The 13,997-nt window shown below is 34.4% G+C and overlaps 2 protein-coding genes across 2 annotated transcripts in view; both read left to right on the top strand.

Annotated features, from left to right (window-relative positions):
- LOC102613942 (uncharacterized) overlaps positions 1-13,997 on the top strand; it is a 91,172-nt gene that overhangs the window by 28,239 nt on the left and 48,936 nt on the right. The gene's annotated exons all lie outside the window — the stretch shown is intronic.
- LOC127900895 (uncharacterized) lies at positions 9,882-10,397 on the top strand. Its single transcript, XM_052436251.1, has one exon. It carries the CDS (start codon positions 9,951-9,953, stop codon positions 10,350-10,352), a length of 402 nt encoding a protein of 133 aa, XP_052292211.1. The 5' UTR covers positions 9,882-9,950; the 3' UTR covers positions 10,353-10,397.

Here is a 13,997-nt window from a genome sequence, read left to right as displayed (position 1 = left end):
TGTAAACTTTTAGCTGAAAATTCCACACGAACACCATACGTTTCAACACACGTGCTTCTGTGCTTTAATGCTCATAACTGCCAGCAATAAGTAGGGTGATATTTTAATTTTTATCTCTGAATTTATCTTATCCGTCCTCATCTCTCAATTAATTGTATTTAGTTTCAAAATTATTCTTTTTTTTTGTTTTAATAGCTGTTTTTCATTATCCTTAGGGTTGATTGTTAAACATATGAAGTCTAACTTTTAAAAAAATTAATTAATTTTTTTTAATAACTTATATCTAATTTTTAGACATTTACATTTAAATTAAATAAGTAAAGTTTTGTGACCTTTGCTGAAATGAGAAAATGTTTGAATGAAAAATAAATAATATATACTAAAAATATTTCTATTCAGTAAATTTATTTCCTAAACTACGAAGCCTAATTCCTTTTACTCATTTTGAACTTTGGAGAACAAATTAACAAATCTATTTTAATTTACTTTTTGTGACTTAAATTTTTTTATTATATTTGATCATAAAGATTGATTTGACATAAGTCTAAATTGATTATTTTATCCTTATAAGGTAAAACTAATTCTTTAACTTCAATATTTTCTAATTTTATACCAAATTCATTATTTCTAATACTAATTTATTAGTATGATTATAAAACATTAATTAAACAAACATAATGGCTTTATGGCACAATACTCATGTAAATTATTAGCTTGTCAAATTTACATCATTTACACGTAAGATAGTGAAAATAATAGTTAAATTTCATTTAAAAATATTAGTTCACATAATTAAATACCTAAATTATTAGATACAATAACCTGTGTTTATTGTACAATTTGGCCTTTTTATATCATAATACTAAAATAGTAAAGTAAAATTTATATCAAGTTTATGATCAAATATACTCAAAGAAATCTAGTAAAAAAAATAATAGAATGATTTAATTGATTAACTATACAAAATTTTTATTAATTTGTATTTTTTAAAAAATATTGTGAATTCATTATAATTATTTTCTAGAAGTGGGTAAATTTACAAAAGTAATGGGGTGGAAATATCCCTACCCTTTTTAGCTTCTTTCCTTCGAAGCTAAAGATTCAACACTTATTAGTGAAGATACCACGTATGCGTTGCCCACAAAGATTGTAGAGAGGACGTTTGCCGCCACTGAATTTTTGAAACTTTTTTCCTTCACTATGTGTTTAATGTATAAAATGTATGACAAATAATACTTTATTTTAATTATGGTATAGAACATGTGAATTTATCAAAGCCTAAGTCAACCCAAACTAAAATCAAATTAAAATGGTTTTAGTTGGGTTGCGTTGGACTCTTGCCCAAACTTTGGGTTGGTTTAGTTTGAAACTTGCGTTTGGATCTTCGGTTGAATTTTGGGTAACTTAAATGGCTGATGCATACCTTCTGACAAGCAGATGGGTGTGTTTGAGAGTGAGGTGCTGTAACTTTTAAGCTGCAGCTGCTGTGGAGTAAAAGCTATAGCTGTAGAGTAGAAGTTGAAAAAAAAAATCTACTAAGCTACTAAAACTCAACTACAAGTGTTACCAAACACCTTAGTAGCTGGCCTTTAACAGTCCAGCTACCTCACCACACTCCCAAACGGGCTCGATAACTGAAATGGCTGATGCTTCAATTGCATTCACAAGTGACTCCGAAATTTCGTCTCCTCTGTTAAGTTGGTCATCAATGAAAGTTTGGATATTTTGTCGACACGGAGCAGAATAGAGATGGCTAGTAAAGTTGTCGCGGGTATCCTCTCCTCTGAAACTAACAAAAACATCATACTTCTTGTTGTTTCGATAAGAAGAAGCCATAATAAACAGAAACAGTTGAATTGATGAGAGAGAGATTTTGATTCGGATGAAAACAATTATTGAACCAAATGTGCGTGACTCTGTAGAATAAATCGATGCCATGCCCCTTCCTTCAATTTCCGTGATAAGTTTTCAATTTCATCTCATTGTCCAACCACCGTGCACTCCACGATGATTGATTAATTCAACTGCCTTGTAGACTTTTAGTTGAAAATTCCACACGAACACCATACTTTTCAACACAGGTGCTTCTGTGCTTTAATGCTCATAACTGGCAGCAATAAGTAGGGTAATATTTTAATTTTTATCTCTGAATTTATCTTATCCGTCCTCATCTCTCAATTAATTGTATTTAGTTTCAAAATTATTCTTTTTTTTTTTGTTTTAGTAGCTCTTATTCATGTTCCATAGGGTTGATTGTTAAGCATATAAAGTCTAACTTAAAAATAAATAGTTATTTATTTTTTATAACTTATATATGATTTTTAAATATTTACATTTAAATTAAAAAAGTAATTTTTTCTTTTTGTGACCTTTGCCTAAATGAGAAAATGTTTGAATGGAAAATAAATACTATATTCTAAGAATATTTCTATTCAATATTGTTATTTCCTAAACTATAAACGGGTCACATGTGGCTAATTGTCAAAGCAATAGCAAGCTGTTAGCTTAAAGAAAAGCACATTCATGCTTCACCCATGAGAATACAACCAATTCTAATGCATGTATTGTGACGCACGAGCAAGCTAAAAGGAGGCACATGGGTTAATTGTGAAAGCAATAGCAAGCTGTTAGCTTAAAGCAAAGCACGTGCGTGCTTCATTAATAGGATCTGTGAGTGGATTATTATTATTATTATTACTATTATGTATTTCACAAAACATTTATGTTTGATAGTATGATTTAGTATAATGTTATGATTATATGTACGTACATTATATGATTGACTGAGTCATGAGATGTAATTGACAGGCACCATATGTGTACCTTTCCCCATAGGCTCTACGCGTACGTATTGAGAGTTAAATTACTCGACCCTTGTGATGTTGTAAATTCTACTGAGTATTGAGAGGTTTTTCCCCCTTGTTACTCATGCGATGATGATCCCAGTGAGTATTGAGAGTTATTTCCCCTATATATTATTTGGTGCAATTTTGTCATGTGTGTATGTACGAGTTCATGTTTGCTTTTGTAAAGCGTTCAGTGTAAAGTTATGTCATACAATTATGACGAGCACTAAAGCACTAATTTATTTTTATATATAATTATATTCATTCATTGAGCCGCAAGCTTAATATTTTCCTATTTACCCCATTTCTCTAAGGTTTCCATAGGATTTCGTGTAGTTCAATTTCTGATCAATTGAGGTTGGGCCACGACACGCATTACTGCACGACTTACATTTTGACCACGTTTATGTTTATATGTATATTTTCGAAGTGTATGTATGTACAGTGAGATATGAACTATGTAAGTTTTTAATAAATTTTTGAATGAGGCACATAGATTATTATATGTTTATAACAAAGGCCAAGGCTAGTGTTATATATTCATGAATTAAGTTTATGTCATGAGCTTTAGATATAAAATTGCATGATTCACCCCATATCCAGCGGTTTGTGTCATGTATGATATGTACATATTTATATTCAATATAACCACCATTTGAATGATAGTTTTTTAAAATCAGTGCACATGTGTCATAGCATGATTCACTTGTTGTATGGCTAACATGGTACTTCTGATGTATTCTAAAATTTCTTTCTTAGTTAGAGCCATTTGTTTTAAAATTTTATTTAAAAGAAGGTCATTTTAAATTTCAAAATGTAAAGTGTATTTTCTACAACACTAAAGGATGAAACGACCTTCAATATAGATTTCTTAAAAAATTTTAAGAGAAATAATAGAAAGTGGTTATTTCATTCATGGTTATTAAATCAAAATTTGAATTAAATCATCACTGGTCCAAAATAAACTATCGTCATTTCAAATTGAAGCATGAAACCGTGAATGGATGCATCTTTAAATAAAAGGATACATTTTTATTATATATGACACTGTTTAATTAGACATATCTTTACAGTCGGACACATTTTTAGAGCACCATTTATATTGAAAATATTCCAGCGTAAAATATGTCCCTCTCCTTATAGTTTATACGAGTAATTTGCAAATAATACAGAGCCACCACGAGTTCAAAAATAATAAAACAATAACATTGCTCACTTGCTGGACTGGGCTGGATTGGGCTGATTGGGCTGGGCCTGCCATAAGAATGTGTTACTAGTACGAAGCTTTGCTTTCATCATCCCATACACGGTGGGGAAATTGAAATTGACGAGGGCGTTGGCCGCTCAATTCCTGCTTCGGATTCCCCAACTTTTATAATTTGTTTTTTGAAATTCAGCCACCGAACACGTACTAACTTAAATTTAGAAAAAGAAAATGAAAACAGGGCCTATAAAATGATACCGAACGGGAACTAAACTTTCCGTCGTACAAGCATCGCGGGAATTATCAGCCATTGTTCTTGTCTTGCAATTACAGCACCAATGACAATTGTTCTTCAACTTCTTCTTCTTCTTCTTCCAAGAATTACTTAGAATTGACCGACGATGAGCTGTTTCGCGAATGCGAAATGGACGAGTACAAATCGTCGGGACCAGGCGGTCAGCACCGCAATAAGCGCGAATCCGCCGTACGTCTCAAGCACGTACCGACCGGCGTCATAGCGCATGCCGCCGAAGACCGATCGCAGCACAAGAATCGCGCGTCAGCTTTGTTGCGCCTCCGCACTATTTTCGCTCTCAAAGTGAGGAGCAGTGTGAATCTTGATGCGTTTTCGCCGTTGCCGTAGCTTCTGCAAATCCTTCCTCCTAAGTCTACAATTAGAAGTTCAGAAGTTGGTCCACAAATTGGACCTAACAATCCTAAATTTGCTTTGGTATTACTCTATTCACTCTTGCTTTGTTTTTTGTTTTCTGTTAAAATTTAAGTCAACGTAATTTTATTTTTTTTTTTTTAACTTCAGGGAATGCAAGCTCTGCCTGATCTAATTTTCGTAGGTTAAGCACTGGAGCATTGTCACGGTTGATTCTACCGGATGATCTAATTCATTTTTTCTCCTTTTTGACTTCCACTTCTCTGTTCCTTTCCCCAAAAAAAAAAAAAAATCTAATAACAAATGTAATAACATTTGTAAAAAAAGTTGTTAATTTGTAACAAATGTGAACAAAAAAAGCACACTTATTTCACTATTTCCTTAGTATGGAGCTGCTTACTGTTGGGATGAAGATGGTAATAGCTGCTTTAGAAATTAGTTTTCTTCAGTAGGAAAATTCTAAATCTTGGAAAATTTAAAGTTGTACTAGAAAACAAGCTGCCTATTCAACCAATGGCTAAATGTAGCATAGTAGTCTCCTTAGACAATTAATTAGATCGCATTCCTTTTGATCTCTCTGTTTTCATTTTTTCTCCTTTTTGACTTGTACTTCTCTGTTCCTTTCCTCAAAAAAAAAAAAAAAATTTGCACTTCTCTGCTGATGTCTTCCCAATATCCTATGATGTACAAATGCACAAATACTCTTGTTGTGACGTTAACCATATATGGTTTCTTTTTTATTTTGGTCCATTTTCCAACAACATAGAATAGTAAGAAGAATACTTTATTTTAATGATGCTTCTCTGCTTTCTTAAATGTATGCTTGTTCTTGTTCACATTTTACTGTTCATCATAATTGGTATGGTCTTTTTTTGGCATCATCAAGCCCCAAATGTGATGAAACATTTTGAATTTCTTATTGATCCAGCCTTCACTTTAGTATAATGTATACACCATACCTGCACATCCATATTTCAAATGGTTTACTGGTCTCTGGCCTAAAGAGAGGGAAATTGAAAGACTTGTGAGACAATCCTCATGGCTTTGTTGACATCAATTTGGTGGTTGATTGAGAAATGAAGGATCATACATATACATATACATACATATATATACATATATATATATATATATATATATATATATATATATATATATATATATATATATATATATATATATATATATAGAGTGCTATTCCAATCCGGAATCCCAGATTGGAACAATGTCCGGGAGGGAGGCTGGTGGCCTTGGTGGAGCCCACCATGTGCAGCCAAACCAAAAAAATTAATAGAGTGCTGTTCCAATCTGGGACTCTCGGATTGGAACAACCTCCTATATATATATATATGATTTTCATGGACTAGCCTCCTATATATATATATATATGATTTTCATGGACTAGCATTTGACAGATGACTTGATTATTATTTTTTGTCTGTCTGTTTATTGATTCTGTTGCTCAGTCATAGCTAGACATTACTCGTTGGCCATTTGTTAGTGACAGGCTCAAATGAGATGCTTGAACTTTTGCTTTTATCTCTTGTACTTACTTGCTTGGATTTAGTTTGGAAAAGCAAATCAACTAAGATTTAGTCAGGTGAGCTTTGCAGCAAGTTGGGATCTGACCCAAGTCATAATCCAAGTTGAGCAGAATATCCACAAAAACGATCATCTCATCCATGAAACAAAAGCAATTTTGAGAGCCAGCATTGGGGAATCCTTTACTAGACATGAGTTTTGATATTTGATATTATGAAAATCTGTTATTTGACATGTAAAGGTAGGGATTTACTTTGTTTAACCCCTATTCGTGCTATAGGTTGACAGTAATCTATCACTTAAATGCACTTTTTCCAATCAGCCAATGGCAAGCAAATTGCTAGAATGAAAATGAGGCATAAGTTAAATGCTTTCTTGAAATGTGGTGAAATAATCTGTTTATGGTATTACTTGTCGTGGCAGAAGCATCCTCCTAAAATTATTTATAAGAAACTCTTTTTACTCTCTATGCCAGTGGAGTGGGCCTTCAAAAGGAAAGGAAAAGTTGTACCTAAAGTTGTGAAAAGGAAGAATTTGCAAGTAAAAAATGAATATATTATGCATGGCTACATAAATTGGTACATATAGCTTTTGCACCTAATCTGATTATCTCGATTCCTGGACCCAGAACTAATATAGCCTAATTATTACACATGATATTTTGCTGCTGCCATACTACTTACATGCGAGTGCTGATTTTTAAACAGAAATATTCAACAGAAACAGAGTTAACACCCGAGCCGGGTTACCGTGTTAATTGAAAACAATTAATTAACAATACAAAAACACGATAAATCTGGTGGTTTTGTAGTTAATTCTGCCTGCCCTCTGTCAGTTTCTTTAGTATTTTTCCTCATATATTTGACTTATTGACCTATCTGTGGCTGGAAAGAAAAATGATTTAAGTAAACTTTCCAAAATGTTTTATCATTATTTTATTTTATTTCTGAATATCAGCAGTGCATCATTTTGAAAATGTAACTGTGGGGTTTCAGGATCCTCTTGAGCCAGTTTTGTTGTTCACAAAACCCCTTGTGCCAGAAAAATTGGACGCTGCAGGTATTGTTCCGCCGTCAGATTCTTCTACGAGGAATGGCACTATAGCACGAACTCACAAATTTCATGGAAGAATTGGCCGAGGGGGCCGGATAGTATTTGATAGATGTAATCCTCTTATGCACTCCTCAACTGATAGTGGCACGTCTTTTTACTTGCCACCAAAACCCCGCACATCTATGTACAGTTAAATTGTCCGAGCTCGAGCATTATTCGTTAGGGAGCCAAGTGTAATTATGCTCCGGCTGATATTTATGTAGTTAAATTGAATACTTCCATTGTCCGAGCTCCAGCAATTATTTGTTTGGGAAGCCAAGTGTAATTATGCCGAGGGCAAGCAAAATACTGGGCTTGAGGAATCTTTTGAGGCTTGGTCACAGGTATTTCATGCCGTGCATCATCTTGCCTTATTCTTTTTAAAGAAATGACCTTGCCCTAATTTTGCTTTCAAGTTTAAACTTAATGAGCTTTTATTACATCCTTTATTGTTGAAATGCTTGTGCTAATCATAGTATTTTCAAAATTTCCGCCCCAGTTGATTATAAATTTTGTGTGAATGTTACAAGATAAAACTTACCTTTAAAATGTTAACGAACCTGTAAGATTGGACTTCTCTTTAAGACCTTGAATTAAGTGGAGGGTGTTTTGGGGTTAATAAACCAGCAACTATGCATATACAGTACTTGGCCAATGTGGAATCCTACTTGTACAGAATAAGGTTGCACAAGACAGTTGAATAGATGACGCAATGGAGACGTCTCTGTATCGACTCAATTCAAACTAATTGTACAACTTCATTTCTGAAGGAGTCACCATTTTTAGTCCCATTTGGAGAATGTGTACGTCTGGTGTTAATGCTTATAATGAAAATGATGCACTATGTTTGGTGTTTTTCAATTTAAAAATGTGTCTAATAGTGTATTTTCAGAATTGGACTATAAAAATAGAAATAGAGAAAACGATATAAAATTAAGGTAATATAGGACGAAACAGTATGGACAAGGAAGCAGTAATATTTGGTGTTTTTCATTTTTTTCAATAAAAAAATGAAAACAAAATTTTCAATATCTATTCATCATTTTTTGGGGAAAAAAAAAGAAGCTTAAAGAATAAATGAAAGGGTGTTTTAAAACAAAAATGTGATTGGTGTTTGAATAATGACCCTCTTGGTTAGGCAAAACAGTCACATAATCATTTTTTTTAAAACACAAACCATTTGGTTCAGAAATAATCACACAAATCCCAATCTTTTAGCTAAAAAAGAGTTTGTGTATCTCAAAAGAGACATGTGTGACATTTTCTAAAAACAAAATATCTTTATAGTTATTTTGCCAAATCACGTGGTGCCTTTAGAAATAGGATAGATTTTAATTTGCCCCCAATTTAAAATGAAAATCTTTAATTTATCACCTAAAAGTATAAAAATATCAAGTTACCCCATATATTGTTAAGAAGATTAAAACAAAAAAACCATCAACACATTCCTTATTTGCCCCTCATCTTTTGGACGGAAATGAAGAATAAATTGAGGTTTACATTGAGAGCAAATTAGAGATTATCATTTTATTTGGGAATGAATTAAACTTTATCCTTCGAAATAAAAAATTCAAGAGAAGTACATCAAAAAAGGTAATAATTTTCACTTTTTATGGAGTATTTGGGTAAGGGTATTTGCACCCCACTATTTTTGTAAATCCACCCTACTTCTAGAAACTAATTGCAATGAATTCACAATATTTTTTTAAAAAAATACAAATTAATAAAAATTTTGTATAGTTAATCAGTTAAATCCTTCTATTGATTTTTTTTCTTGGGCTTTTTGACCATCTTTAATCATAAACTTTAATACAAGTTTTATTTTAGTATTTTATTATTATGATATATAGCGACTAAATTACCATTATAAACATGAATTATTGTATCTAATAATTTATGTATCTAGCTTATAATCTAATATTTTTAAATAAAATTTAATTGTTATTTTCTTTACTTTTATGTTTAAATTACATAAAATTGACATCCCAATAATTTACACGAGTATCATGCCCTAAAGATACTATTTTAGTTTAATGAAAGATTAAAACTCATACTAATAAAATAGTATTAGAAACAATGAGTTTGGTACAAAATTAGAAAAATATTAAAGTTAAAGTAAATTCTTAATAGTTTTACCTTATAAGGGTAAAATAATCAATTTAAATTTATGACAAAGCAATCTTTGTAACCAAATATAATAAAATAATCTAAATCAGGAGAAAGTAAACTAAAATAAATTGAGTTAATTACTTCTACAAAGTTCTTCTTTGTTTGAAAATTTTTAAGCATAGCATGTATGTTTTATAATTATTTTTAAAAAAATGGGATGAGTTTGCAAAAATTATTGGACGGAAATACCAATCACCCGGAGTATTTTAGTAAAGCACCTGATATTCGTTTCAGACGAAGTATTATCATCTTGATTTTTGAGGAATATCAGTAAAATTTTCATATAATAGTGGAATAAGCCCGATAAATAATTATATAAAAAGTTTTGGAGTCATAGTAGTCTCATAGAGGTGGAAGCAGGGGAGGAGCAGGCCAAGCCAGGCCACAGAAAATATTCAATTGAAAAAGCAAGAAAAGAAAGAGCGTGTGGATGGTAAGGGCTCGGGCTCCCTCTTTCATTATTCCAATAACAACACTTAGGATTGGAAATGGAAATGGAGATGTAAAAGGCCTGCGCTTGCCCCTATTGAGCAATAAGAGTTGGCAGTTTCAGTTGCAGTTCCAGCAGAGGAATAAGGAGAAGAAGAACAGACAAAATGTTACCATCAGTTATACTAACAGTAGCAGTGGAGGGGATTCTGCTTCTGCTGCACTGGAATTGGAGGTTAATGAGATAAGGGAGAGTTGCAAAATGTGGAAATGGAAGGGTCAGCACTTCATCAATTACTTGGTTTCTTCAACTCCAAATTCACATCCCAATTCTCCTCCTCTACTCCTCCTCTACTCCTTGTCCATGGCTTTGGTGCCTCCATTCCTCACTGGCGCAGGTTAGCGAGATAAGATTGCTCTTTCTTGTTGTGAATTGTGTAGCGGGTTAATTATTGGGTGCATAAAAACGTAGCTCCTTTATTGTGAGTTCAATTCAAATTGCGTTCTGGGCATTTTCGACTATATTTTTTTTTTGGTATGGATACGTGGTATGGTATGATGAGTATTGCATTATAGACGCCCCGGTTACGCACCCACCTCCCAACGCCACCACTCCCGGCTACTGATACATAAACGGAAACCGACCCACCAGTCCGCTTCCACTGCCAAAACAACCCACGTGGCGCGTGACCTCACGCTCTACGTTGGGCTCCATCGGCGGAGGGCTGGACGAGGACTCCACGGTACTGCTCTGGCTCGGGCTCTGCTGGTTGTTGCTATTCTTGTTGATGGCCACGATTTCGCTAGGTAAAGGGAAGCTCGTTTGGGCCTTCGAGCCGCGAAACTCACGCGCCGCGGCGTCGTAAGCCCTGGCGGCTTCCTCAGCGGTATCGGAGGTGCCAAGCCACACGCGGCTCTTCTTCCCGGGGTCTCTTATCTCGGCAGCGTATCGGCCCCAAGGCCTCTTTCTAACTCCTCTGTAATGCACCTCTTTCTTATTGTTGTTCCTGTTGTCAATGTTTTTCCTGTTGCCACTAATTGTTCTCTCTTTTGGTGCCATTGTTTTTTTTTTTTTCTGTTTTTCCCTTTGAAAGTGTGTGCTGTTTTTGTTTTGGAGAGGAAAGGTAGAAAATATAGTCGAAAATGCCCACCAACTCCGTATTAGATTTAATATGAAGCCATTTATTCTTCTTTTAGTTTTAAAAAATACGTAAAGAATGTATTATATATTTTTATTATTAGCCATTGCTTAATTAAGACTTGAGTCTTATACTTTGTCTTAAATAATGTATTTGATCCCATGTAATCTTGTAGTTGCACTCATCGTGGTGATGTATTATTGAGTATTGACCTTTTTTAAATGAACCTCGTTTTAAAAATTAAAATAATAACTTGTCTTCTAGAAAGATGATTTAGTGATGGACCATTGTGCATGCAACAGAACCACCTGGCGCACGCATACAAAGGTTCTACACTATTTGTTAAAAGTAAAAATAATTAAAATGTTTTGCTACATTTTATCTTTAGTTTACATCAGTCAATTATTGCTTTGTGCTAACAGCAAAAAAAAATTGATGTTTTTTTGACATAAACACTAATTGGACATCGAACTCAAAACAGAATTTAACTCATTTTGGATTTGAATATGATACCCCATTAAGCTGCGCTTGCCAATTTGTTCGCCTTTGGGATAGAAAATTCGAAACCGACAGCTTAATTTATTTGCTCGTGATTTCAAATAAAAAGCACAAAGTGGCGAGATCATCTCAAAGTTTTGATGCGAATCAAAACCGGATTACTGAAACGACAACGTATAAGTCTCATTGATGAGTATTGCATTATAGTATATTTCTATAATGCAATACTCATCATACCAAATGGGTTAAAGGTCAAGAATGAAATTTGGAGCTCAAAAGAAAAAAGAAAAACTAGATATTAAAAACAGATGGAAAGTTGTTGAAGTAAACAATACTAGAACTAAAACTGTACTGTATAGTCAATCTCTGTATTTAAATCATCTTTCAAAAATCTGGTTTGCTTTTTGAAATGAGAGAGAAGAAAAGAAAAAGGAGAAAAATTAAGGCAGTGGTGGGGCTCGCTGTGATGATCAAAAAGACAAAGGTTAGGAGTGGGGAAGCCTAGGAGTAGGAGGTTATAATGCTCTGATTGAATGATTATATTTACGATAAACCTGCTATATTTTCTACCATAAGAATCTAGTCAAACCCTTGTTCGAGGGCTTGTTCTGTTGAATTGTGCTGGTGGCATGAACAACAAGGCAATTGTTGATGATTGGAGAATCAAGCTATTGTTACCATTGCTTTGGTTCATTGATTTTTTGTTGAAGCAAAGGCCAATTGCTTCTGCTATATTTGAGCGTGTGAACCAAAGGTATTTTCTCTTCTCTCTATTCAGTCCATTGTTCATTATCCCAAGACACTAGAGTCAAAATTAAAAAAAAAAACTCTATGATGTGCATATATTGGTGCTGTAGGGAAACACTGAAGAATATTTTACTGTCCATTTATGCAAATAAGGAATCTGTGGATGAAACACTGGTTGAGGTATTAATATTCTCCACTTATACGCCATTTTAACCTGTTACAAAAATGGCTTCTCATAATTCATGAATCGACCTCAAAACTGCAGATCATACGAGAGCCCGCCAATGAGGAAGGGGCACTTGATGCATTTGTTTCGATTGTAACAGGCCCACCAGGGCCGAACCTAGTTCAATTGATGCCATCAATCTCTATACCTGTACTAGTTTTATGGGGTGATCAGGATCCATTCACACCCCTCGATGGACCTGTTGGTAAATACTTCTCATCTCTGCCTTCTAAACTCTCAAATGTGAAGTTAATTGTATTGGAAGGAGTAGGACATTGCCCCCATGACGACAGGCCTGAGTTGGTCCATGAAAAGATGCTTCTTTGGTTGGCTGAAACATTTAATTTCTGAGGAATTTACTTTCTCATCAGCAAGTTTTAACGAGCATTAAATATTATTCCTATTGTAAAAAGACAAAACAACTCTTGTATTTATGTTGTATATATCAATTCTTATTCAACCGCTTGGTTATCTTTTGGCGCCAAAAGGAATGTTGGAGAAACTGATCTCTGACAAGTTGTAGAAGCTCCAAATTGATTCAAGAAATATATCAAATTATTCAATAAAAAATCAAATTCAGCACAATAATAAAGAATAATGATTTAGTAATCCATATTGCTCATGTCAATGATAGGATCCAATTTTAAGAAACCGAATTAGAGCTTGTAAGAAACCGAGGTGGACCCGCGTCAGGCTCCGGTGAGAACCATAGTTCTAGTGGGGCAGGGGTCCCTGAAGAAGTGGGTGACGGTGAGGGGAGCAGTTCTGAGCCGAGCACCCCCTACGAAGAGAAACCTTGGCCATTGGATGGAGGCAGATTCTTATCCTATTGACTATATAGCTTGTGCCACCACCCCAACTGACCTGCTCAAGCTTAGAACCCTTTATAACATACCTGAAGAAATTCTCCTTGTAATCCCTGGGAAAGATGACGTTCCTAGTCGGCCTCCGAGAGGGTATGTGATGATGCATTTGGAGAGTTTCAAACTAGGAGCTCGGTTGCCCCTTCAACGTTATTTTGTCGAGATATTGGGTGGTATGCACCTGGCTCCAGGTCAGCTACACCCAAATGGGTGGAGGGTCCTCTCCGCTATGTATGTATTATGGGAGAGGTGTGGATCAGTGGAACCCTCCCTTGTTGGAGTGAAGCATTTGTATCAACTCAAGAGTAGCCTAAAGGAAGCAGGCTGGTATTACTTCATGTCGAGCTCTGCAAAGAGGAAGCCAATCACCAGCTTTCCTTCCTCTTGTAAGAATTGGAAGAATAAATTCTTTTTTGCTGGAGGAAATTGGTGTCCAGCAGCCCGCTCGCTTGGTGGTGATATTTACCTTCCTATGCGCTTTGTCATCCCAGGTTGTTTATTTTTTACCTATTTTCTTTCTCCAATCGTTACTTATTGGGTTCTTTAACCTTGTTTTCTCTTTTAGAATCGTGGGG

This window comes from Citrus sinensis, chromosome 3 (genome assembly GCF_022201045.2).
Source record: "Citrus sinensis cultivar Valencia sweet orange chromosome 3, DVS_A1.0, whole genome shotgun sequence".
In the NCBI taxonomy this organism is placed as follows: domain Eukaryota; kingdom Viridiplantae; phylum Streptophyta; class Magnoliopsida; order Sapindales; family Rutaceae; genus Citrus; species Citrus sinensis.
This window is presented reverse-complemented; position numbering and strand designations above follow the sequence as displayed.

Coding starts and splice junctions, on each gene's coding strand:
- LOC127900895 (XM_052436251.1), top strand. CDS start 9,951: ATGGTAAGGGCTCGGGCTCCCTCTTTCATTATTCCAATAACAACACTT.